This window comes from Uloborus diversus, chromosome 7 (assembly GCF_026930045.1).
Source record: "Uloborus diversus isolate 005 chromosome 7, Udiv.v.3.1, whole genome shotgun sequence".
NCBI classification, from domain to species: Eukaryota; Metazoa; Arthropoda; class Arachnida; order Araneae; family Uloboridae; genus Uloborus; species Uloborus diversus.
The window spans coordinates 89,714,751-89,738,395 of record NC_072737.1 but is presented as its reverse complement, the minus strand read 5'-3'; the positions used below and the strand labels follow the sequence as shown (position 1 = coordinate 89,738,395).

The 23,645-nt window shown below is 34.2% G+C and overlaps 1 protein-coding gene across 1 annotated transcript in view; it reads left to right on the top strand.

Annotated features, from left to right (window-relative positions):
- Positions 1–23,645, top strand: part of LOC129226049 (nuclear pore complex protein Nup85-like) — a 91,295-nt gene that overhangs the window by 58,429 nt on the left and 9,221 nt on the right. Inside the window, exons 14-16 of the mRNA XM_054860628.1 lie at positions 5,514–5,597; positions 9,200–9,265; positions 22,430–22,480. Of these exons, the coding sequence (XP_054716603.1) occupies positions 5,514–5,597; positions 9,200–9,265; positions 22,430–22,480 (201 nt within the window). The remainder of the gene's footprint in view (positions 1–5,513; positions 5,598–9,199; positions 9,266–22,429; positions 22,481–23,645) is intronic.

Below are 23,645 nucleotides of genomic sequence, written 5' to 3'. Positions count from 1 at the left end.
AATCTGTCAGCCAGAATTGCTACTGTGTCCAGCGGGGGGGGGGGGGGGGAGCAAGAAACTCAAACTAATCTAATTGTCGATAAACTCTCTGAAATTAAAGTTTCTATTCAAGTTCTAATAATTATGACGCCTTGCTGTCAGTGTGAAAGCTTTTTTTTTTTGGAGTGGAGGAAAACTGCCTATTTTCAAAGAGCTATAGCAAGCTTGTTATTTGTGCTACAAAAAAGTTGTAAATACAAAAGTTGTAGGAAATTTTATGTTCTTTAAACTTTACATTTAAAACTTTTTTCTAAGTTGAACCATTTCGGAGATATTTTGGAAAAAACAAAAAAAGTCATAAATTTTTGTGGTTTTTCGGCCCCCAAACGTTCTCCCGGGGTCTTTCGTGTTGGATAACTTGGTTTTTCCATGTCGGCATCAATATGTACAAATTAAAAAAATAAAATCTTTGACCCCATTTTTTGCAAGGTAAAATGTATCTATTGACTGGACTAGTTGAGTGTTGGAGGCAAATAAAATAATATGAAAATTAAAAAAAAAAAAAATGATCGGAGAAAAAAGGTTGTGAGGTACAAGGGCGGATTCAGGGGAGGGTCAAAGGGTCAGCCGACCCCCTGTGAGAAGAATGTCATTATGATTATTATTAAACTTCAATTCTTTACATCCGAAAAAATAGTACATGGAATCAATGTCAACATTTTTTTTTTTTTTTTGCTCGGTTGTGTAAGGTAGTTCTTTTTAGCGCGTCATAATTCAAAGAATTGACTGGATTTGTTTACTGAGGCATTGCTATTTTGATTTCTTTGTTCATTTTCAAAAGCACAAATTTCTCTAATGAGCTTAACTTTTTCCCCAGTTCTCCTCCCCCTCAAACCACATGTTGTGCGTGTTATGGGTGCTTTTTATTACTATTTATAGATGTTATCTCATATAACCAAAGCTTACGGTGACATGACCAGCATATCTGCCGAAAGAAATGTGACTTTTGATGAAAGTTTGAGTTAATATGATCCATGGCTCAGGCTGTGGCATTGAAAATTTAGGGGGAGGGGAGGTAATTTGAATGGGTTTTGACTTGGGGGGGAGGGGAGTGCTTCGTAGCATATGAGGCGGTACGCTCTCCTGCATGGAATGATGGGCAACCCTGATTAACTGCTACTTTTTTACGTAGGAATAATAACGATATCCATTGAAACTTGACCCCCCTTACAAAAATTTCTGGATCCGCCCCTGTTGATGTACTAAATCATACTTGCTGATGACAGTATCACCGTACTGAGCTTTCATGTTCGCAGTCTCATTTCTTTTTCATGCAGTCACGATGATTGACAAATTCGCATTGCAAAAATAAACTTTATGTAACCTGAAAAGAGTTTGGAAAATGCATTGTAAATTGTGAATAGAGTTCTTTGATTGTGAGCATGCGCAAATGATCAAGACGAAAGTTCAACTGATGATACTTCTTGTACTAGCGAGAATTATTTTGATATGAAGTGCTGCAGCCATCATTGCTTTGTTGATTCTTTGAAAAAATACTTCCACTTGAGGTTTTAAATAGCTATCTGGCCGAAAAGCATCATTTTATACATGAAATTGATTGAATCAAATATGATCCTGTTCCACCTTGAGTATTGGAGGAAAACAAAATAATATGAAAATTTCAAAAACATTGATCGTAGAAAAAAGGTTGTGAGGTACTAAATTACTTGCTGATGGCTGTATCACCACACTCAACTTTCCTTGTTCGCAGTCTCATTTCTTTTTCACGCAGTTGCGAAGATAGACAAATTCGCTTTGCAAAAATCGACTTTATGTAACATCAAAAGAGTTCGGAAAATGCATTGTAAATTGTGAATAGAGTTCTTTGATTGTGAGCCTGCGCAAATGATCAAGACGAAAATAAAAGTAATGATAATTATTGAAATATGTACAATCTTTAAAGGAGAAGCATTTTGATACGAGGTGCTGACTTTGCTGATTCTTCGAAAAAATACTTTCACCTGTGGCTCTAAAGTCACAGGGGAGGAAAAAATGCATGAAATTGTGTATGTATATATATATATATATATATATATATATTGGATTAATCAAATGTGATCCCTTTCCATTTTGAGTATAGGAGGAACACAAAATAATATGAAAATTTAAAAAAACAATTATCTGGGAAAAAGATAGATACTGGCTGATGAGAGTATTACCATAGTGAACTTTCTTGTTCGCAGTCTCCTTCTTTCCTTTTTTTTCACACAATTATAATGACTGATAAATTGATATTGTAAATAAAAAAAATAATAAAAAGAAAAACCTTTATCTAAAATGAAACATTAAAGAGTTCGAAAAAACCATTGTGAATTAAGAGAGTAGATCCATGGTCGCGCCGTCCTTATGTGCGAGGTCGTGAGGCGCACTACGGCGCCAGAGTCAAAACGGCGCCTTTCACTACCAATCAAAAATGTTCCAAATGGGGGGAATCTCTCCAACCAAAGAAGGAAAAAAAAGAACTTTTTATTGATAGACATCGGTAAACGATATTTATCCGCGTTCTCATTCCTAATGTAATGTAATATAAAATTAACTTTATTCAAATTAGATTAACTTCTCAACTCTTTCGGCACGTGTAAAGTTTCAGTTTTAGGTTGGCATCCTTTGATGCCCAATCATATGCAAATGAGGCAAGTATAAATAGTGAACGATTCCAATCGTTCTCTCTCTTCTTTTGTGTTCGTCAGCCTCTTGTGAGTTAGGTCCGATAGGTGTTGGGGAGTTGCGAACTCCGCCTCCACTTATGGCCGGGTTTTATTCTTAAAAACTTAGTTTTGTTAGTTATATTTATTTTAGTTACTATGGACCAATAAATTTTTGGTAAGATTTTAACAAGTTTCCAATGTTCATTTCTTCACATTAATATTTGATTCTGCACCTTCCACTGTGTGATATTATCTCTGCTTGTATAAGCATGTAACATCGTTGACTGACTTACGAAATTTAGCCCTTCGGCTTTTCGTTTAAACATCGTAAGTTATCATTTATTATATCCAGTATCCAACAGGGCCCGCTCAGCCCAAAGTGATGCCCAGGCCCTGGCAAAATTTGGTGCCCAGGCCCTGGCAAAATTTGGTGCCCCCTCTCACAGGAATATCTGCAATTTTTTTGTGTGGAAGTTTTCAAAAACGGGAAGAAATAAAGAAATTTACCCCCATTTTGGTGCTCCTAAAATTGTGGTGCCCAGGTCCATGGACCTACCAGACCGTGAGTTCATCAGGCCCTGATTATATATCCTATGGTGGCGGAGAAATTACACTGCTCACTGAAACAAGCAATCCTCTCGCTGCCTATCTAAAATGAAAAATTATTGCCATGTTGTGTGTCTAAACATGCTTTTCAAGAGTGCAATCTTTTACACTGAAATCACGTGATGCTAGTTAATGCATACATCAGCATTTTTCTTCTTCGTGTGGAGGCGTGAATGCTGTTTAGGGTTAATAGTACACGAAGCTGAACATATGAGGCGCGAGAAATTTTCTATTCTTCATTTTGGATCTTGAGGAGAATATGTTGTACTATAATTTGTGCAATATGTCTCTTTTTGATTTTAAATTATTGCTCGCGGAAATTCGACTATTTCATTTTATCATACATAAAAATTATGGTAAGTGTATTTGCATACATTTTACTTGTGCGTAATATTTGTATATTGTAGACTACAATTTTGGCTAACTTTTTAGTTCCAAAAAGTAACGACTTGACCATAATTACTCGATTCCTCTCCCCCTCCTTTTTTTTTAACTATTTGTGTGTCAGAAAAAGAGCTTTGGACAATGTAATTGTTTTAGATATCATATTCAATGCCTTCCGTATTTTAGAATTGTTAATATTTAAAATATTTTCTTTTTCCTAAACGCATTAGCATATCAGAGGAGCTACTGAACTCGAAATAAGTTCGAGATATGAAGTGAAACTGTAATCACACACGTGCACTGTAATCCAAAATTAAATACACATTTTTTTCAAAATCAATTAAATGACAAACGTATTTTTTTCTACGTCATATTGGTCTACAAAACGTCAATCCAGCTGTTAACTATATTTTCGCCGAACGCCACTGCATAAAGGCGCTCAAAAGACATTTGCACAACGGCGTTGATCAGGCTTGGCGCGGACCTGAGTAGAGCTCTTTGATCTTGGTTATGCGCAAATTATTAAGACAAAAGTTCAAGCAATGACAATTCTTGAAATATGTATATGAATCTTCAAACGAGAAGACTCACATTTTTTCCCATTATAAGATGCAGTAATTTACACTTTAAACAAAATAACTTCTACACTCAAACGGTGTACTTATACTAAAACAGCATTGAAAAATATATCACCTAAATAATTTCAAAAACTTATCGAGGAACTCGAAAAAAGAAAAAAAAATGCGTTTTCTTTTTAGAACGGATGTCACCGTCGAGTCACATAGATACAAGACCAACACAAAAAACGACAAAGAATGAATGGTCATTAGTAGGGATCCAGTTTATTGCCTGGCGAGGCCTGTGGCGAGGCAGAGGGGAAAAGCGGAGAAGCAGCCAAAGACCCTGGGGGAGAAGAGAAAGTGGTCCCTCAAAGTGGGGTGTGGGGGGGGAAATGGGTGTGGTCTGGTGGAAGGCGTGTTTTTCGCAGTTTTTCTCAATTTCTCGAAAATAAGGTTTTACTCCGTGGAGAATATCAATAGAACAAATTGTCTCAGAAACAAACTTAAAATATGTTTTTAAAGAGAAATGTTCAATCTCTTGCGCTCTTTTTTCCGTTTTTCCATATCATTTTTCAAACGTGTGAAAATAGTCGTTTAAAGTTTTAAAATGTTATTAAAAAAATTTCAAAATAACTACAGAAAAAATAAAAAAGAGCATCTCTAGTTCTAAGTCATAGCCATCGTTTAAAACAAACCGCATGAAAATATTCCAGTAATTTCTCGTGTTATGCTTTGTATAGGTAGCAGATTTTCCCGTAGAGAAAGCATTAGCGTCGAAAACCAAGATGGACGGTATAGAAGAGCCTTAATATTGTGACAGAGTAAAAATTATTTAAAATATTGAATAAGTGCCAAGATAGAACTTTCATTATCTGAAACACTATTTTTCTCTCTCTTACTTAAGTTACATGGTGCATAAAATGCCTACCATTGATGCAGAAATAAATATCTCCTAGAGATAAACAGAGAGATTTTTTTAATTGGAGAAATATAACACCCGTTGGCAACCCAAAATGTAAAAACTCATTTACTAACGTAACATTTGAAGAGCATTTCTGTGTTTATATATCGTCACTTCAGAGCAACAGTAAGATATCTAGTCCCAGAAATAACACTAAGATATCTTACTGTTGCTCTGAGGCGACGATATGCACTTTGTCTTATTGGAGGTAATATTTCTTGTCTGATTTTAACGTATTTTTTAAAAATATTGCTAATATTCTAGTGATAATAATTCATCTATTTCTTTAAATATGTTTTGGCTTTTTTTCTTCAGTTCATTCAATGATGGTTGGTGGTTTGCTCTGCATATGATGGACCTTCTTATGCATGGTAATTATATCCATGAAATCCAACAAAAGTAAGAAGATTAATTCTTTATTTTCTTTGTTTAGTTTCTTATATTTTATTGAAAGAGATGGTTTTTAAATTTAATCAGGGATGGAACTTTTCCATTATTTAAGATTTTTTTTTCCTTTTGAAATGAAGAGGAATTTGCTTGGTGTGTTGAGTATACATACATAAAACATTTACTTTACTCTATAAGAAATTTTTTCATTAGAACTAAACAAATCTAATGGTAAGAATTGAATAAATATCTTTGTGCTTGAAAAATAAAAGAATACAAAACATTGTGTTCATGTATATTTAGTAGGAAAACTGCATATAAGTTTTTGGGGTTACAAGGAACTTCTTTTGCAATGCATAGTGAGCTATGGATAAAAAGACATCCAACAAAAGACCACCCACTTGTGAGGGATGGATGAACAGACATTCCACAAAAGATAGCTCACTTTTTTTGCATTTAAAACTGCTTTCTTTGTAACCCAGAAACACTTGTATGCAGCTTTCCTGCTAATTTGTGCATTAAACCATTGTTCTATACTCTTTAAAGCTAATGAAATTTAAGCAAAAGCAATTATTGGTGATTATTTTTCTTCAGAAGCATATAGGGAGCTTTTTTTTTTTTTTTCTTTCTTTCTTTGAGAAACATAGAGTTCTTTTTTTGTACTCAAGTTACAAGGTACGAATAATGAAAAAGATAAGCTCTTAACTTTGGGAAGGCCCTGGTTCTTAGATTACTTTGTATCATCAATGTGTCAGCTCTGTTCTTGTTCTATAAGTATGAACTGAGTTGGCCATTATGAATCAGAGTGCATGTTTCACACTTTAAATTTGTAAATTTGAATTTTACTCCTCAAAAGATTTGCTGGCAGCAAAAATACTTGGCCTATTTTTTAAGAGAAAATACTTGAATATTCCGGAAACAATAAATTTTCTGTAGGTCAACAGATGCCATTCAATTTGAGGTTCCAATACAGGTTGATGATTTTCATGTAAAATGAATACCTACTAAAAATGAAGCGAAATTTAGGGGCAGCAAATAGGGGAATCAAGAGGGGGCGGTTGCACCCCCAAATTTTTTGAGCAGAATGATTGAAAATGGGTGAATTCAATTTATGTTAGTCAGAAATCAATGTTCATTAAAGGAAATCTCGCCCGATCTCAGCAACTATTTGATGAAACTCAACACATTCTCAGACTAGAAAAAGTTTTTTTGTTATTTGGATGATGACTTAGAAATTCATGAAGTATTTTTGGCTTTTTCAGAACATAGGAAACTGATAGAGAACCATGGACAATTTTAACTAAAGAAGACATTGTCTCATATAGGCTAAATACTAAATATTTCACACTTGTGTGACCAGTGTAACGATGGTATGTCCAATATGAGAGGCTTGTGAAAAGTGGTGTGGCAGAATGGTTTTCACAAGAAAATTCCTTGATATTTTACATTCACTTTTACGCTCATTTTTTAAGTGTATATTTTTTTAATGAGTGTTCATCGCTTTCTTCTGCTAGAAACACTTTTCAGCTGCTCAATACATTATAATGCTCTCATACAAACTTCTTAAAAATGCATGTGATTATTGAATAAAAAAAGACATATCAACCAAATACCTTTTATGGAGCTCTATAATTATGCAATCGTGGAGTGACACAAGATAATCTTCAAGAGTTAAAACGATTAAAAAATTTCTCTATAACTTCAAAGCAGTGATTTGACGACTGGAAGAATTATTGCAAAATGATTCTTTCAATGGTGAAAAAGCTCATGCCCATGTATGACTTTGTTTGAATATTTATCCAATTTGTTTGCATCGGGAAAAGGTTTTTGAAAAATGCTTTACTCTATCAAAATCTATATCTTCAATCCACTACTTGACAATTCAAACCACAGTTCAATTTACAATTGATCTGTGCACCATACTACCACAGTTCAATCTACAATTGAAACTGAAAATAGATTTTTTTTTTATAGATGTATATTTCAATCAATTGTGAAATTTTTCCAGAAAATTCTTCCTCTAAGCCAATTTTAAAGAGGCGTTAAAAAAAAAAAAAAAAGTGACAGAAATCTACATGATTATGTGAAGTCAAACATTGATTTTTGAATATTTTGTATGAAGTAATAGATTCAGTTTCGAATGCAATTAACACAAAATTTGATGATAATTATTTTTCTGTATGGTTGGCTGGGATTATGGTTATTTGGATTTGATTTTGAAAACGAAAAATAAAATGTTTCAACTGTGAGTAAAATTTTAGCATGAGGCAAGAAAAATTACAAGCAGTATACCTACAGAATGGTTTTCACATCCAGAGACTGTAGTTTCGTCTTTGTTATGGACTCATCAGTCTGGAATAGTGAATAACAGAGCTGGAGGCAGATGATATCTCATTGAAGCTGAGAGTGCCGACATGACTAAATTATTCAATGATGAAAAGATTAAGCCCCTCACAGTTTTTGAAGTAACCTGGGTGATTTTGAGGAGCAAGATATAAAAAGAGTTTTCATACATAACTTTGTGTTACTTCAATTATTTTTAACTATTACAATCAGCTCAGCTAGTAGAGAAAGATTTTTTTTAATGTCTCAGGAGGTTAGAGAAATTATTATAGATATTATCAATTTGTTAACAAATAAAATATTTGTTAAGCAAGGGTTTTAAAATGATTTTCTATTTTTCCTCTTTGATTCTGCTTGTGCTGGATATTTTGATAGTTCAGAAATTGCCACAATCATCAACTTTTTGCATGAGTTGTTTAATTTTGGTAACCTTTTTTTTAATGGTAATCCTATGCAAGTAGATATTTCCCCATTCTTTGTTTACACATTCAAAAGGAGTGCAGGCATTGAGGCTCAAAAATTTAGCAGCAATGAATTAAGTTCTGCAATTTCCCAATTGCTGAAATCTTCCAGCTTTTGTTTTGCAGAATTTTGTTGTACAATTCTGCATTAGATAGAAGACTTCATGAGATAGTAACAAAGGAAAGCTCCATAATTGCCAGAACATACTAGATTTTCTTTTCGTGTGAACCACTCATATCAGTGATTGTTGATGTTAATTTTTGAAATGGTAAATTTGCCTAGAGAAAATTTAATAAAACACCTGAAAAATCAAATGCTATCCTCAAATAATAGCCGATGATCGAGTAACCTGCATGTTTCAACAAAGAAACTCATCCCACGGCGTGATAATTTGATAATAAGTTTTGGTAATGTTTAACATGCAAGGGAAATCTTTGTGACAAGACTGAATTTGATCCGATAACTTAACTGTTTTACTGGTAAGACTGTGTCATTTCAAGGGAATGGAGGAGCGAAAAAATGGTCAACAATGAGCTCTACCTACTGGAGTTTAGGGTTCATCCACTGGAGTTAGGGTTACAATTTCAACTATCAAAATATCACCAAACAGGCAATGGCTTCATTCAAATGTTGAAGCAATTTTCACCCGTCACACCTTGATGGTCGATTTTCTAATATCACAATATATTTCAATGACCAATCCCATCAAAATGTATTATGAAAATTGTAGAAAACCCAAGAAGCTAAAATATTTATGTCATTCGAAAAAAAACCTTGTTAATTTTGTTTCTGTTCTTTTTTTAATGCAGATACCCCTACCATCAAAGAAACCATCTTCTAATGAGTTATGCAGAGTCTCTAATGGCACACAGTAGGTAAGAAGCTTATCTTAATTACTATATTTTTATATCCATGTTTGTTAAATGAAAACAAACATGTGCGGTGAAACTTCTATAAGTGACCACCTCTATACAGTGACCATCTCCATTAACCACAAATTTTCCAAAGCACCGCTTTTTCCCCTATCTACTCAATGTTAAAAGTCTTTTCGAAGTGACCTGCCAACTCTAGTGAACTCCTTATGGACAACCACTGGCTATCTCTTTATCTGAAAATTTTCCAACTGGTCCAAAAGCATTCTAAACTGGTCAGTCGACCTTGACGCATTGTTTACTGATGGACAACATGTGCAAGGAAGGTGGTGACAAGTGAAAGGTCACATTTCTGATAATCCCCATCGTCTCTCTATCCCTTGGTAAACACATTTGTTATGAATTTATGGGGCGTACAAGAAGAATAACAGTGCACTTTAGCTAAAATTCTTGTTTAAGCTAGGGGTTAAAACATGTCTAATAAAACAGTAATGTACTTTTATGTTAAAGCAACGAATCAAAGTGATTGAGTTTTACTTAAAAGGAAATTCGGAAAGGAAGGTAACAGATGTTTTCGGTTGGGAAAACTCAAATTAAAAAAATCTTGAAGGACAAATTGAAATTTGTAAAGAAAAGGAAACATTCAAGCATCTAGTTGTACAGAGATGCCAGATAGAAAAAATTTCTAGAGAGACAAAAAATGTGAAACGACCTGAAGTTTCTTCATGTTTCAAGAAGCCTGTAGTAGTGCTTATGATGCAAAGACAATTAATTTTCATGTTTTTTTATTTTATAAAATTTGCAAATTTACAGTACTATTTTTGAGGAATTTTTTTTTTTTTTTTTTGGCAATGTTAAGTTGATACTTTTTTAAGCGATCACCTCTCTTTACGACCGCCTTTTTCTGGAACAGAGGGTAGTCGCTCTAGAGAAGTTTCACTGTATTTTCTTGTCAGTTACTGAGAGCAATGAAAAGATTTTCATCATTTGACGAGAAAAAGTTAACGTATAAGTCAACAAATTTAGTACAAGAAATGAGACTAAAAGTTAGGGGGTCGACTTAGGGTTCTAGGAAAAAAGTCCCCAGCAAAACGTCCCCGGAAATAACGTCCCCAAAAGAAAAGTCCCTTGAAGTAACGTCCCCCATGAAAAAACGTCCCCTGGATAAAATGTCCCCTATGATAAAACGTCCAGTATAAACAAAATTGAGATGCTATATAAGTTTTTTATCATTTTATGCAATTTATTAAAACTTTAGCAGCATTTTGGTTGAATACATTGAATTAAGAAAGGGTTTTAGTGGCGCCATCTATTAAGTAACTAATTAACAAGAGACATACATCATTGCCTTTGTGAATTGCTCCAACTCCCTACAATAAAACGGCTCTAGTTAACCAGCTAGCTAATAGATGGCGTCACTAAAATATTTTTTATTTAATTTGCAGTTTTCTTGGCGCTTTAAGTTAAAAACAGAAGTTTGAATTTTTTACGGGAGATTTTTTCTCTGTTTTCTCTTATCGCTAAAAGTGAATTTCAGGTTTTAATATTTTAACTAGCTGCGTGCCCGGCGTTGCACGGGCTACTTGCACGAGCATATTTTTGGCAAAAATCTCTTTAACGTGAATCATGGTTATCAATGATACAAGTTATGAGTATTTTCAATTAGCACAAAAGATGAAAATATATGCATTATCAATTATAATCTGTGCTCACGTTAAAATGAATTACATTTGATAGACTAAATCTGAAATATTTATGTACAATTACAATCAGCTTTTTACATAAAATGACACACATTTTGGTTGATTACGTGAAACTAAAGCACCAAGACTTAATAAATTCCAATAAGCATAAATTTAATACCAAGTCATCATATTCCAATTAAGCTTTAGTTAAAATCCTTAAAAACAATCGTGTTTGCTCAACTCTGTTTCACTTAAAGAAATCCAAACAATCTTAATTCAGCATGTTCTTTTAACGATACAAACTTTATTTCAAAAATAGAAACAGGAAGGAAAAAGAGAGTTATTACTGTTCGAAAACTCGCCCATGTGACGGGAAAAAGTGCAACAAAATATACATAATTAGTCGCACATCCTAAGTGTATCAAAATATGAGGCCGGTGAATAATAAACTTACACTACAATCAATAAACATAGCTAAAAAAAACAACTTTCATATGCTGAAAAGAGTTAAGAACGCTGAATGTAAAAAATAAAAAAAGGACAGACGATAAAATAAGGGCTATGTCCGAATAGGGCAACCAATTTTAAACTAATTTAAAATGAAATTCTAGATGGAAATGTTGTTTTAAGATTTGGACAGATGCCAAAAAAAATCTCTTTCAAAACAATTAGTAGAATTCTACTTGCTCACGCATATGCAAAATGGCAACTGGAAAGAAATAATAATTCCTGAATAACGTTATGTTAATTAATGTTTTAATTAATATCTCCGCTAATTAAAGTCGCACAATTACGAGATCGGTCCTATTATTTTCTATGGAAAATTTCGAATTCATCGGTATCGTGTTTGACTCTCGATTCACAGCAGTTCTCGAGAAGATCAATCTTCAGACAGACAGACGGACGCGAGCAGATTTTAATATATAGTAGAAGATAGATAGATGCTTTGGTGCGTCCGTGCTATGGAAACTGCAGAGGAAAATAAGAAGCTGACGTTAAGTGCTCATACGCTTTTTTGAAAACTACATTTTTGCCGCCAAAAGAAGACTAGTGAGAGTGCTCTTCGTTGCATTTGACGACAGACGTTCATTGCTGCATTCTACCTCGTCTTGCAGTGGAAAATATTTGTGGAAATGTGAAATGCCTTTGACGTTTGCAAAACCAAATAAAGGTAGAAATGTTTTGCACAATAGGGGTTATTCCCATGTTCAAGAAATTTCTGCATTTAAAAGTGCCTACGAGCCACGAAAACTGCACGGTGTAATCTATTTCTGATAACCTATTTAGAAATATGCCACTGTTGTAAACTAACAATTCATTTTTTTCTCACTTTACTTTATTTTTTCAATGTGATATAGTTAAATTAGATCTTCAAAACGAGTTTGGTGTTTGAAATTTGCTAAATAGCGTCAAAGCAAAATAATTGTGTTGTCATCGTGAATGGGGTATCTGATTATTATGTTAAATGATCCACCCAATTCGAATTTAGCCACTAATTTCCTCAATCAAGTGCCACCTTATGACAATGGTAGCCCCCATTTTTTTTTCATTTTCCGACAGTTTCATCGTTATTATTTTTATATAGAGGGGAGGAGAATATATATCAGCCATTAACACTCTTCTGAGGGTCTAGAGAGGTACACTGTTCCAAACATGAGCATTTGGAGTAAGTTCGGAGACTCATGGGGGTATTCCCCCTAGAAATATTTTTTTTAAACATCAAAACCATTTTTTTTTTTTTTTTTGCTTTCTATGGGAATGTTTTACATTTTTTTTAACTTAATTTTTTGCAACAAAAGAGTATAGGGTTCACGTCTATAAGCCCCATGTCCAAAAAAATCTTCATTGTAAAAAAAGAAATAAATAAACAAGCATATTGAAAACATCTCGTTTTGCATAGTCAGAGTCACATCGTAAATCTTTAATAAAGAACCTGTTTTCCACTATATCATGGAGTGATAAACAATGGAGCTAATGCATCCCCAGAAATAACAATATAGAGTAAGTCGGGCAATCACGTTCCACTAAGCAGAAACCTTAATTTTAAAAAAATTATGATAACAAAAAATGAAATATATTGCCTCTTGCCTCTCTTAAGGGGGGGGGATAGCATTTTGCAGTTTCAAAAAAGGGATTTTTTTCTTTTTTGCTTCGTCTTGTAGTTAAACATTTCAAAAATATATTGCCAACATTTCAAGTCGTTTCGAGCAAAATTTTTTAAGTTATGAAGTATTCAGTCTTCGCTCCTTCAAACTGTAGCTCCGACAGATGCCGAAGAATGCAGCAGTTCTGACTGCTGCGGACGCTCAGAATGTCAGTACTGCCTACGTATGGTTAGCTTGTATAGTATAAATTAATAATGAAAAAACAATAAGCTGAGGAGATTGAAGCTGCTCTGTGCTATAGAGAGCTGGAATTGTTGCTTTTTAGTTTCTAAAACTTTAAACGCGTTTTTTCTTCTTTTTTCAAAACGACTTTTCAAAATCTGTGTTCGCTCCCATTTAAAAAGAATTGACCGATTCATTTCAAATTTAGTACACACATTCTGCATGTAAAAAACCTCCCCCCTACGTTGAGTTTGAGATTTTTCTTTAAATTGTTTTTTTACGAACAAAATAGCGGAATTTTTCGTGACAAATAGCATTTTTAACTTCAAATGACCGCCAAACATTTTAAAGCCAAACAAAAAAAGATCTGAGAACGTGGGGGGGGGGGGGGGGGGGAGGATAAATTAATACCCTGACTAAATTCAAATAGAATTTGATTTCAGATAAATGTCAGCTGAGATACACAGTAAACACCGCAAATCATCTTTCTCCAAAGGTACTCTGGGAAAAGCTCTGTCACCAGCTTGTCTGCGGATATTTTTTGATCCAAAATTTATAAAATATTCTTAAAACCAGACAAAATAATGCACAAAAAAAAGGTTTTAATAAATTTTATTTCCTACACGTTAATATTTTTACGTTACTTTTGTAAGAAGAAAAACTTTGAGCAAGGAATAAAAATTTGAACAATTCCTTGCTTTGGCTAGGACGTTTTTACAAAGACTTTTTTGCTTTTTTTAAAAAAACTAGTTGTTAAAATACTCACAAACTAATCCGACATTAATTTTACAAGTCAATGTTATAAATTTGTACCTCAAAGCCCGACTAATGTAGTTGACATAATCGCTACTTTACAGGAGATGGGAAAATCATTTGTCTGACGCATGCAAAGTGTAGGACGCACGCTCTTTTAACACTGGTAAGTAATTACAGAGGCTTAACGTTAGCATGTGACTGAGATTCTACGTACAATGCATTAATAAACAGAAAATCGCAATATTTGAACTTACAACAGTTGGCTCTGAGATACAGAAATGATTAATTATATTTAGACTTCTTTGGTCATCTGTAATCAAATTTTACGGGATGTGAAATAAACCGACCGGCACTGTCCAGAGCAAACCGCGACGTCTGGCAAGCCTATTTGTACGTAATAACAGGGGTCTGGCCAGAGGAAATTTGGGTCCGTTAACGGACCCTTCACAAAAATCCGATCAACCAAAACGGACCTTTCACAAAATCCTGACCAACCAAAACGGACCCTTCACAAAATTCTGATAAACAAAAACGGATCTTTCACAAATTGTTTTTTGGAAGAGCAAATCTCAAATCAAAATAATGAGATAATGTTTGGAACCTTTTTTTAAAGTTAAATTAGAGGGATCAACTTATGCAAAATCTGCTAATTTTTCAAAAGAAAAAAAAATCGGCACTCTTGTGATGCTCCTGCAAGCGATAAATAACAACTAAGACCAAATAAATATAATGCTTGTTGTTGGTTTCTTTGAAAGAAATTAACAGCTGAAAGTGAGTTTGGTTTATAATTTTGCTTGTTTGTTTTATGCAGCGGTGTTGTAAACTTCTCTGAAAAAGCGTCAAACTTCAATCAGTCCAGTCGTGTAAGCACTTTTCTCCCCGCTCATGATTTAATAAACAATAATATACAGCAAAATGAACTTAGAACTGCAAAGGATAGTAGGGATGGGGGGGAAATGTGATCGATTCAGATAGGGTTACCATTTTTAAACTTAACGCCACTTAGCGTCTGGTGGGAGCGATGTTTAACTGTTTATCGTCACTTAGCGTCTGGTGGAGCGATGTTTAATTGTTATTTTGGTAGAAAGTTATATGGGTTTGATTTTTCGATGCTAAAAAGGATAATTAATTTTAAATAAACTCTTTTATTTCTCGTTTTTATCTATAAATGTCTACATTTTGAAAAGCGCAATCTTTTTACACTCGATTGGAGAATCATATTTTATTCTTTTTCAAACTAACTTCTCCTTATTAGGATGCAAATAAATGAAGTCTTTATTTTTATAACAACGCTTATTTTAAGTTTTTAAAGCGGAATTCCATTTTCTTTTATAAGTCAAAAGTTTAAATGCTGAATCAAAGGTTCATTTTTTATTTTATTTATTTTCCTTTTTCTTTTTCTTTTTTTTTTTAATTCAACTGTGTCCAGACATTAATGATATGTTTATCATAGGACTCTAAAATGCAATTTTAAAATAATTTTGTCAAAAATATTTATTTTACGAGCTGTTTTTATACTTTTGATGTTTTCACTTGAGGATTGCAATCTCTTTGCATCCGCTATGGGAATCTGATTTTTCGAATTTTCGATGTTTAGTACACTTTGTTAAGAGGTAAACAAATAAAATATTTTTTTATTTTTGTAAAAATCAGAGTTTATAAGTTTTAAACTAAATTCTGTGCTCTTTAACAATGTCTTGGTTCAAAAAGTTAAATGCTAATCCTCTGCCTGAATTTCTTTGTTACAATTATTTTAAATACTATACATATAACATTTCTAGAAAAATGTAACATAATGTAGAATAGTAAATAAATATTGATACTTGAGGGGTGCCCCATCTCCCAGAGAGCGATGCCGCCCTCCCATACCCCAATACTCGAAAAATACGCAAGAATGATATTCTCAACAGAAAAGAGGGAAAACACTCAACTTTAAGTGTCAATGATGCAGTTTGCGCCATCTCAAAATTCAAAAATTTCGTTTTTTTTTTTTTTTTTGCAAAATTTGATTTTTTACAAAATTGATTTTTCACAAAAATAATTGATTTTTCACAAAAAACGGACCCTGGGAAAAATTCTGGACAGACCCCTGAATAATGTTTGTAACAAATAATAATTGTAGAAATCAAAGAAAGATAGCTAATGTGATTTTTACCATATATTTCGACATTTTCAAAATTATTTTACTTAATTATTATGCTTTTGTGGTAAACACGAGTCATACAAAATCAAATTTATTGAGTTCCAAAAAAGTGTCATTAGTACAATTAGCTATTGATAAAACATAAACTTAAGTACAGCTTTTTAGAAAAAAAAATTAAATAATGCACTTTCATAAAAGATTAACCGCAAATAGCATCACTACTGAGACAAGCCATATAAAATTAAAAATTAAACAAAAAACTTCGATTCTGTCGGAACTGTAGAATCAAAAGGGAAAATTGAAAATCCATTTATAAAAGCCTTATACTATTAAAAATCAATTTCAATTATTTTATTTGCTAACAAATAGAAACTGGCAACAGATAAAAATTTTAACCCCTTGAGGACCAGCGCATGGAAAACGAAGCGCAGCTACGGGACCGAACGTTCCGAAATGGAACGCCGCCATCGGCCCGAGCATTTACAGCAGTTAAGCCTAACTAAACAAAAATATTCATATAAAATCAGCATATCAAAATAATGACTTGAAATTTTAAATTTGCTGTAACAATGTACTACTGATTACTAATTATTAATATAAAGACTATTACATTATTAGAAGGGAGTGAAATAAGTAGAATACTAAAACTTTAACTATGTGCACAAAGTTAAATAATATGTGCACAAAAACAAAGTTAGAGTTTGACATCTTGAGTGTGCAATCAAAGAAAAAGAAATATAGCAAAAAAATATGTAAATTTAATTAAAACAACTTAGGTCAACGAATTTAAAATAGTTCAATTCCCACGCAACAAATCTCAAAATTGCTTCATAATTCTCTCGAAAACATTCCCTTTCACTCACTTCGCTAACCATTTTTATTGCAATGTTCCAGTCTCCAAATGAAAAAAGAATAAATAAAGAAGAACAATATCAGAAAGGATTCAAAAATAATCATAAACTTCAGTGCCGCTTGAAATCATTCCTGTACTCTCATCGAACGGGGAATCCCAAAAGTCTGGAACACATACGCAAAAATATTTTAACCATCCTCCCCTCCCCCATAATTTATTCAGCTAGATGTATATCTCTTTCAATTACTCGTAACAAAAAAAGAGAAGCAAAGATATACACAAGAGCAATTGAGACCTCATAAATCATTCGCGCAGAGCAGTGATTCACTGATGTTTACATAAAAAAAAAATCTATCCCATTGAGAGGCCCAAATAAAAAACTAAAGCCTATACATGAAGGTCAAATACCATGTGACTCGAATAAGATCAAAGTTATAGCCATTTAGCGCCATCTATTATCGTTTAAATATTCATTTAATTCGTTCCATTTCGAGAAAGCGTATATGTGACGCTGGGACGTCAGCGTCGATCAGAGCGCATAGCGGTTACGTGTCGCTGGGCTGATAAGAGAGGAATTGTTGCGTAGCGTCCGCGTGACGCTGGGTGCTAACGGGTTAAATGATTGCGTTTAATTTCCTTGTCGGCCAACAATGAATTCGGTGATCAATCGCGTGAATAAAGACTTAGCCGTTATTAAAATTTGTTTTAAAAAATGTTGTAGGTCGAATTCTATGTAACATGGAAGTTCCAAACACATTCCAACAGACGCGGGAAAAAAATCTCTTAATTTTGGATTGAAATATAAAATTTTTTAAATATGTTTTCCCTGCAAAAATCACGAAAAACCTTTTAGAGGTTTTTAATTAAAATCTTCGTTAATTAATGTCATCCAAAGACGCAACCTAGCTAAGAACACTCTCGATCACTCTCCTTTTGAAAATTTTTTTTTTCAAAATCGGTCCAACCGTTAAGGCGCTAGAGTGCCGCAGACAGATACACAAATACACAGACACGTCAAACTTATAACCCCCTTCCTTTGTGCGTCGGGGGTTAAAAAAGGAAATTGATGTTTTTTTTTTCTCTTGTAAATGTTTTCAAACTCAGTAATGAAGTAATACACCGAGTTAGGCCAACCCAAATTACACGAACTTGGAGTTTCGTGGTTTCTTACTTTTTATCACATGGCCATGACAGAATTTGTTCCACCAATGTTTTAGCGGCTTTATTTAGTTTTAATAAACAAAAAAAAAAAAAAAAAAAATATTTTAATATAGTCTCAAATAGCCACCAGTAAAATTTGTTTACCAGATATTAAAAGTATATATATGACAAGGTTGAGTCCAGAACATCAGAAAGTTGCCAGTTTTTTAAATGTGATTAACATATATTTATTCTATTTGCTTGAACACTTGTGGTATGAATATCTTCCTGTAATCCATGTCGGGAACATTCGTTTTCGTTTTGATGGTACAATGTAATGACTGTTTACATGCTAGTATTCACGCACATTGATGCTATTTAACGACTATCAAACAGTGTTTAAACAAATACTGAGCAAAATGCAATTCGTTAGTGGAAATGGTAAAACATTTTGCATCTCAATTTTGTTTATACGGTACGCATTTTCATCAGGGACGTTTTTTTCCTAAGGGACGATTTTTCCGAGGGTATGTTTTTTCCGGGGATGTTTCATCCGGGGACGTTTTGCTGGGGACGTTTTTTCCTGTCACCTCGACTTATACGCTGGGCAGAAATCTTCAAATACTGAAAGAGGATGTACCACATAGCATATAAAAATATAACAGTCAAATTCGCATGTTTTTATTACATAGCTATAAAAAGGATGTTATCGAACTGCAGATTTGCAAGTGGAAAAATTTAAATGGAGTTTCATTTCATGTAATATAAGCATCATTCAATACTTACATGAAAGTTCTGGTCATTAATGAACCAAAAGGAAAAGGTTTTTGATGTCCCGCCAAAATGTTCTTTGGATGTCAAGCTTTTTTTAAAAGAATAGCAATTTTCTTACTTTTTAGTATACTTGAAACATTAAGCGCAACAAAAATTTTATCAATAAAAACCCTGCGGTCAAATCCCTATTCCTAGTAGGGCCTTCAACAACAGTTTTCACCTGGATAAAACTTACTGCCTTTATAGTACAGTAAAATTAGGCCAAAAAATGGCCAAACCCAAACATCCAAAAAAAAAAGTTGAAACCTGTTGCAAATTACTCCTTACCCTTCCAGCAAGAAGGGGTAAAAAGTCCCAGCACTTTGCGCGTCGGGTTTTGGGGGAAAGGGGGGGGGGCAAAATAATCCTCTTTTTAAATAAAAATAATAAAATTTCTATTGCTTAAAAAATACTAAAAGTCGCCAAAATCACACTCTATAATAGTAAAATAATAAACTCTCATAGAAAAAAATTCTAATTAACCGGGGTGCACAAACGAGGGGGGGGGCGGGCGGGTGTCCATTGCGCAGATTGCATCATTGGAATTTTTAAGGCAGTTTTTTCATTTTTTCAAGGGGTATTTCTTCCTTTTTTGAGGGCTTTTACTCTAGATGGGTACTCCCTCACACTTCAGGGGTGCACCATCGCTTTGGGGAGGGGGGGGATCATGAATTTGCATTCTAAAATCAACGATTGCGATGAAGTTCATGAAAAAATTTCACTGATTTAAAACTTTTCCGAAGTCCAAAATGCCACACAATGATATAGTAATAACAGAAGGATAATTCTAAAAGATCTAAGCGAGCTCAGTAACCAATTTAGTTGTGACTGGAGTTATTAAACTGTTAAGAGCGCTGAGGTGATATCTAAAACAAAACCCCTGTGCAGCATAAAAAAATAGTCTAAATTGACTGCAGTTTACCTCTTTCTTCTTAATTAATTTACTTCAACTTTTCTTTTAATCTTTTGCCATTACCGTAAGGGGGGATAAACCGAAATTGCCAACAGTGAGACGGGCAATGCCGCAATTCTGCACCCTCCAAGTCGGTACGGGTTCTCGTTTGCAAACATCTACCCGCCTCTCTTTTACGCAGCCTGTTATGTGATTCATGCTAAATATGCGAACATATACTTGCAACTCTATCTGAAACTCTCGAGTACATTATGCAATTTTTAAAAAAATGATAAATATGTCACATCAGCAACCCAACGATTCAACACAGTGACAAATTTAGGTGGTCCAGAACCTGTAGTGATTCAACGATGGAAGAAGTCTTGATGAGAACAATGAGCAAAACAGCAGTAGAATGCTGAATGCTGCTCTTTCCCTCTCTACGGGTATTGACTCAAGTTGGTAGTGGTGTTGCTCGCCGATACTGGTCGGTCGCTGATAATAAGGTGAAATGTGATGAGGGGTTGTACCATAAAAGGATATGGAAAAGGCAAAAAATTTAGTGCCATTTCTTTGTAAAGGAGGTATGCAATTATGTCTCTAGCTTCTGTTATGAGAGTAGTTACTATCTGTAGAGGTGTGTAAGCCCAAACCATCGTTTACACCGAATAGTATGAACAGTAAAAAAGATGGAACAACAAATTGCTAAAAACTTCTAGTACGAGTTGTGCGCAGATCCTCCATCAGCATTCGATGAATCTGGTTTCAGGAGTAAAGAAAACCTGTATGGTTAAGTGTTATTATCTGAAGCAAAAGTGTTATCCAATCCACCAACACAAAATAAACAGTTGGTGTCATATATGTTATAGTTACTTGTAAGTATGGGAAAGCTAGTGTCATTTTTGATGGGTACAAAGAAGGAGAAAGCACCACAGAAATATCTGCGTCCTATTACAACAGCAAGCCTTCCGCTCTAGAAGAATTTCTTCGCCTCATATCTTGTGCTTGCTCTGAGGGGTTCATTGGAAAAATGCATATTTGATTAGTCTGAAAGTGAACTGAAGTGCTCAACTATATGCACAAACTGTGTTAGACATAACTGCAACAATAACGAGAATTAAGATTCCAAAAAAGATCTTGATAACGAAGACTTTTTGTTACAAGCTTAGGAGAAATCATTTGAAAACTCCAGTTCTGTTGGAGCTTTTATCTCAATCTGATGACGTATTTGAGGCATGCATGTTATAACGCAAACTAAAAATTTTGCTTTTAAGTACTGCAAAAAAGCAATATAATAAAATGGGGGGAAAAACCAGTTCAGCATAATTTTTCTGACCATTTAATCAAATGTGCCATCAGAGGGGGGGGGGGGGTAATCTTTAAGTATATTATTTCGTTTTGGGAGGTGAGCTACTGTTCTTGTGGGGTGGACAGTCCTGATTTAATGCATTTTAAATTTACATGAAATAATACTTCTAATTGAAATAGAAAGGAGGGGGGGATTGGCGTAGTATTTTTTTCGGGGGAGGGGATGCTGTAACTTTGGAAGGAGGGGCACCATCGCACTTGGAGGATGGACACACTTGATTACTAACTTTAACGTTGCATAAAATAATATTTCCACTCGAAATGTATGGAGGGGGAATGGGGGTACTGCTTTGTTTTACGGGGATAGGGGGCTCTAGGTGAGTTGTGTCATCCCTCTTGGGGGTAAATGCCTTTATTTTCATGCTTTTAAATTTAGTATGACATAATATTCCCTCTTGAAATTTACTCTAAAAATTCCGAAAAAATGATCAAAACAGCAATTTTTAGATGCCTCCCATTCCGAAACCCGACGCACAATGGGGTGGGACTTTTTACCTGTTCTTATTGGGAGGGTAATAAGCAATAGCACCAGGTTTAGCGCTTTTTTTTTTTGGATGTTTGGGTCTGACCCCTATTTTTACTGTACTATTACATCAATGGGTTCTGCTGCATTTCAGAAGCACTTACTTTAGTAGGCTATGGCTTAATTTTAATTTCAGAATTTGCTAACAGTGAAACACAAACTGGTATTTTTCAAATACATTTTATTTTGTTAGATTTTCCATGCTAAAAAACAGATTTAGGTACTTAAAGTCTCATGTTTTAGTTTTTATGCCCTAAAATGCTGTACTTCTTGCAGTTTTTTTATTTCTTTTGCTTGCATTGTGATTGAAAATAAGATTACATTTAACATTATTTTTGTGTAATGATGTAAATGTAGATTAATCTTTTATCATCAGCATTTGATGTATCATTTTCCTTTCATTCTTTCTCCCGAACAATAGACATTGCAAAAAATTTTAAACATGCACCTCCCCTCCTAACTACGTTGCTTTGGTATTGTATTGTGCTTTTTGAAATGAAATTTACTCTATAAAATTGTATGTAGAGCTAGCTGAAAAACTTAATTTTTTTCATAATACCCATTGATATTGATAAAGTTTGAATCTTATGCTTCAATTTAGTAGTTTAATTTAATCCTTATATCATAAATTCAGTTTTTAAAAAAAAAATCTGCTATTTTATTCTAGTCTATGGCAAGTTGGTATTGATTACCTTGATCAGTGTCAAGAAAATGGTCGGTAAGAAATATTTTTTATGCTTTCTATTTGTGTTTGTCTATTTTACAGTGGAAGAGATTTAAAACTAAATAATGTGTGTTAGCCAACCATCATAAAATGACTAACAATTAATAATTGACTGTTTTGTACTGAAAAGTAACTGAATCATGTATGTACACTGCTTGACAATTGTTAAGGAACAATTACGTTTTTTGGAATAGTTAAGAATAGATACTGATTAAAGAAACAGAACAAAGTATATAGTTATTAGGGAAGTAAAAAAAATTATCCTACTAGGATGATTTTCAAACAACCACAAAAATGATCTAGGTCAGAATGATCGAGACATGAGTACCTTAATATCATGTATGATTACCAGGGACACTGCACATTTTACATCTATTTTTCATACTCCCCACTAATTATCGAGGAGTACTTGGGGGATGTTTTCCCACTCCTCTCTCAAGGTGGATTTGAGCTCTTGTACTGTTCTGGGAGGGACAGTTCTTCGTGCAAGACATCTGCCAAGAGCCTCCCAGGGAAATTCAATTGGATTTAAGTTGGGAAAGTAAGCAGGCCACTGCATATGGAGAATGTTTTCACTTTGCAGTGTGTCTGACACTTCAACGCTCCTGTATGGCCATGAATCGTCGTCTGTAAAGAGAATGTCTGGACCTAACGCCCCCAAAAAGATAAACATGGTCCAGCATAACTTCTCTGCAATACATTTGCGGCTTTCTTGTTCAAAAATGTGAAGCGGTGTTCTGCCATTGTGCATGATGCCTGATCACACCATCACGTCTAGGCCGTACCAATCATGTTCACAAACAAATTTTTGTGCATAACACGTTCCACGCTCTCTTCACAGTAGTTGGTGACCAGAATGACTTGTCCCACTGAAACGAGATTCGTCAGAGAGCATTACTCTAGACCAATTTTGACGATCCCAACCATCATGTTCCTTACACCAGCGTAATCTTTCTCGACGATGGCGTGGTTGCACTTGGATGCAACATACGGGCTTCTGTGCATACAAACCAACATTATTTACTCGCCGTGAGATGGTTCTTGCAGAAACGAGCGTACTGGTAGCGGAAGATTTGCTACTATCTGTCCAGGAGTAAAATTTCTGTTTTTTTTTTCACGAGGGCTACATAGCGATCCTCTGAAGGTGTGGTGTTCCTAC